General features: G+C 57.2%; 1 protein-coding gene across 1 annotated transcript; it reads right to left on the reverse strand.

Annotated features, from left to right (window-relative positions):
* Positions 1-708: 708 nt before the first annotated feature.
* On the reverse strand, positions 709-4,059 carry LOC123090859 (probable inactive receptor kinase At1g48480). The gene is made up of 2 exons (XM_044512211.1): positions 2,546-4,059; positions 709-1,727 (listed from the first exon to the last, which is right to left on the reverse strand). The coding sequence occupies exons 1-2, from the start codon at positions 3,924-3,926 to the stop codon at positions 1,081-1,083; spliced, it is 2,028 nt and encodes a 675-aa protein (XP_044368146.1). The 5' UTR covers positions 3,927-4,059; the 3' UTR covers positions 709-1,080.
* Between the last annotated feature and the right edge of the window lie 200 nt (positions 4,060-4,259).

The raw sequence follows: 4,259 nt of genomic DNA on the forward strand, positions 1-4,259 counted from the left end.
CAGCCTACCAGAACCATTGAAACCCACCCTGACATCGGTCAGTTCCGTGCACAGCACAAACACGTACGCACGCACGCTGCTATGCTAGGGTCCTAGCGCTGTCGCGTCCACGATGAACCAACCAGGATGCCGGTTTTCGTTGAGCGCTTGCCATCTACTTCCTCCGTTCCGAATTACTTGTCGCACGTATAGATGTATTTTAATTCTAGATACATCCATTTCAGCGACGGGTAATTTGAAACGGAGGGAGTACCAGGGCCAACAAATCGTACCGGCTGCTACGACGGGATTGGGTCATCTAGACAGCAACTACACTAGATATCTTTGAATCATAATCATCATCAAGCGTGTACAGAACCACTGGTTTTGCTCTCTCGATCGATGGATCCCATCCCAACATGGATGTACCTCCCAACTGTTAATCAACAATGAGAAGCAATGATGAGGAGCAGGCAAGTCGCTACGCTCATCAGGCGAAATTCAATTCAGTTTCCCTCCCTGTCAAAACAGTCTCACTCGCCCCGCCGAAAGCCGAAAGCCGTGCCACCCGACCCGGCTCGAGACGGACACACCACGCAGTAGCTTTCAACAACAAATGGAGCCATCCAGGGCACCATGCATGACCCACACACACAGCCAAACTGGACATGCCCATCGGCAACAACTGGATCCACAGGACAGACACCAGGCAGGTAAACTCACCAATGGTTTTGGCCAACGAGTTCCGGGCAATTTGATCGGGCTGAGTAATTACATGGGGACAGCTAAAGAACCAACCTAATCAGCTAGAACAATAGCTAGACGAATCAAGCAATCGCACAGTCGGGCATGCATGCATTCCATCCCTAAACACCACCACCACGCAATCACCCACCACACAACAGACACAGTCAGTCAACAACACCAAGACGACGACGACGACGACAACGAATCCGATGTTCGCTAAAAGGAAGAGATGAGAAAACAGCCGGCTCCGCCGTCGAAGAAGAAGATAGACAGCATTCGTCAGGTCTATGAACGGAATGAATGTGGGCTGCAGCGACGAGCACAGCCGGCTCCTTTCTCTTGGGCCATTTGAGATCACGGCGAGGAGGGGCCCTCGGCCATCTCATCGCCCTGGTTCAGGGCGCTCTGTTGTTGATCAGCTTCTTCGGCGCTTCCACCTGACATCTTGATCTCCTCGATCCGCATGACGACATGGGACATGGTCGGACGGGCGTCTGGGACCTGGGCAACGCAGTCTATAGCGAGCTGTAGGAGCTGAATCATCTGTTCTTCGGAGCTCTGGTTCCTCAGCAGCTCCATGTCAAACACCTCCGCGGTCCACTCAGAGCGCACGACGGACTGCACCCACCTGGGCAGGTCGACGCCCTCGTCGTTAAGAGCTGCCTGGCTGGGGGCCTTGCCGGTGAGCAGCTCGAGCAAGAGAACACCAAAGCTGAACACATCAGCCTTCTGGGACACCCTCCTGGGATCGGTAACCTCTGGAGCACGGTATCCAGTGGCGCGAGAAGGTCCAGATGATGATGAACCAACAAGGGTGGCAAGGCCATTGTCTGAAACACGTGCTTGATACGTCTTCGACAGGAGGATATTGGAGGACTTGATATTGCCGTGCGAAGTCGAAGAGCTTGTAGAGTGGATGTACTCGATCCCACGGGCTGCAGCAAGGGCAATGCTTGATCTTATCGTCCAGTCAAGTGGGGTGCGACCAGAACCTCTGTTCCCTGCGTGACAAAAAATGATCACCATCGTGTGAGATTAGAGTTCAAGGTTCATCCGTTACATGGTCATGTGACACAATGAAGATACAAGCACAATCAATGAAAAAACTACCGCTCCACCAACTACAACAGATTCCCGACATTTTGTTTCCTCTAATCAACACAAAGTATACAATGGACATAAAGTAAACAAACAAAGAATAGACTTAACCACAATTGAGGAAAGAATATGGGACTATAAAAAGCAATCAACAGTTCTATTCAACATTCTGAAAAATTGGAGCAGATGGGTAACCCCAAACCTGAAAGGGAGCAGTTCACTGCAATACAAGTATGCTGGCCATAAACATAGTATCAGACCACAAGGAATAGCAGCCAGAATAGTCAGAATATGATTTTAATAATAATACCCAATAAAGAACACTTAAAATCCAAATACTTTGTGGATATCAAGCAAATAAACAAGATCTGCATCAAAATTTGCTTGACGTGTCACCTTCGACAAGACACACGTAAACTAGAGATAATCAAGCCATGACAGATGTAGTAATAGCTATACTCTCTGTTTCTAAATATAAGATGTCCGGTTGGTTCAATTTAAACTGCCGAAACGTCTTATATTTAGGAATGGATATAGTACAAGACAATCGCCCCTCAACAACTGCAATCCAATTCTCACACATTTACGAGAAAATCAAGTACCACTCTACCATCGCCACGGACGTAAAATGCGAAAATAAGATACTCACAAGCACGAGCACAGCATATATCAGAGTATGAGTACAGAAAACTGTAAAGGCACTGAGATGTGGAATTCTCACCGTGCAAGACTGCAGAAAGGCTCCCCATGGGCATGAAGTCGTACACAAGCAGCTTCTCATCTTTGCTGTAGTAGTAAGCACGGAGAGGCACGATGAACTCGTGCTGAAGCTCGCCAATGTCCGCAATGCGCTCACGGAACTCTGGCTCAGACATGGTGACATCCTTGAGCCGCTTCACCGCCACGGTAGCGCTGGATTCAAGCACAGCCTTGTAGGTCGTCCCGATGGCACCTTTGCCAAGGACCTCGGCCGACGCGCGCAGCAGGTCCTCCAAGTCGAACGGTTGGACGGCGGCCGCTGACCCGAAGAAGACCAGCTTCTTCCCTGAAGTCGACTGGCCCGCGGGGTGGCCCACGGTAGCCATAGGCGCCACGGCCGCGCCGCTGGGCAACTCCGGGGGTTTTCGGCCGCCGGGGATGACGGCGGGGGATGGAGACGGAGGCGGCATCTCCAGAGCCCGTGTCTTGGTGCGCCCCGACCTGCGGCAGAGGCAGATGAGAAGGAACAGGAGAAGCGCGGCGCCGACGACGGAGGCTATGGCGATTCCGGCAATGGCGCCGCCGGAGAGCTTGTTGCCCTTCTTGTCATTTCGTTCGTCGTTTCCGCTGTTCGGGTTGTTTGCCGCAGGTGTTGTCGGCGAGGGCGTCCTGCCCGCCGGAGCCGGAGAAGGGGGAGGGGCCTCGCCAGGGCAAGGGCCCAGGGGCCCGCCGCAGAGGGACGACATCCCGAGGAAGGCCGCGCGCGGCTTGGAGCGGAGCGAGGCGGGGATGGATCCGTTGAGCCGGTTGAAGGAGACGTTGAACTCCCGCAGCTGCGGCAGCGGGAGGTCGGGAATCTGGCCGACGAAGCGGTTCTCCTCGAGGAGCAGCGTCTTGAGTCGGGTGAGGTTGGCGAGGGCCGGCGGGATGGCGCCCTCGAGGCGGTTCCCGCCGAGGGAGAGGTGGACGAGGGCGGGGAGCGCGAGGAACGGCGCCGGGAAGTCGCCGGAGAGGCGGTTGCCGTTGAGGAAGACGCTGCGGAGCGCGGCCATGGAGGCGAGGTCGGACGGGAGGGCCCCGCGGAGCGCGTTGAGGCGGAGGCTGAGCGTGTGCAGCGCGGTGAGGTTCCCGAGCGAGCCCGCCGGGACGGGCCCCGCCAGCGCGGCCCCCGGGAGGCGCAGCGCCGCCACGCGGCCGCCCTCGCAGGTGACCCCCGTCCAGGCGCAGACGGTGGTGGGGTCGGCCACGTTCCAGGCCACGCGCTGGCCCACCGCGGCCCGGAAGGCGACGAGCGCCCGCGCGTCCGACGCGAGGTCGGCCGTCGCCGCGCCCCACGCCGCGAGGAGCGCGAGGAGGAAGAGCACGGCGCGGGTCGCCGCCGGCGGTGGCCGCCGCGACCGCATCGCGGCGGTGGGGGTGGGGCGGGGCGGGGGAATGGGCGCTGGCGGTGTGGTGTGGCTGTTCCGGTTTGGGGGGTGGGCTGCTGAACAGCGAGCGAGGAATGGGGTGGGTCGGCGGGGGGGTGGGAGGGAGGGAAAAACCCTAGAAACTCCCGTGCGGATCTGGCGGCACGGCCTCTCGGCCGGGTTTTATTCCGCGGGGGTTCGGGTTCGGTGGGCGGCCGCACCCGCTGACGGAGACGGGGGTGGGAATGCGCGTTGGCTCGTCTGTTTGGCTCGCTCGGTTCCCCTCCCGGCGAGGGGGATTCCTAGATTCCGGTTGACGGGGACGGGACT

The sequence above is a fragment of the Triticum aestivum genome, chromosome 4B, assembly GCF_018294505.1.
Source record: "Triticum aestivum cultivar Chinese Spring chromosome 4B, IWGSC CS RefSeq v2.1, whole genome shotgun sequence".
Classification (NCBI taxonomy): Eukaryota; Viridiplantae; Streptophyta; class Magnoliopsida; order Poales; family Poaceae; genus Triticum; species Triticum aestivum.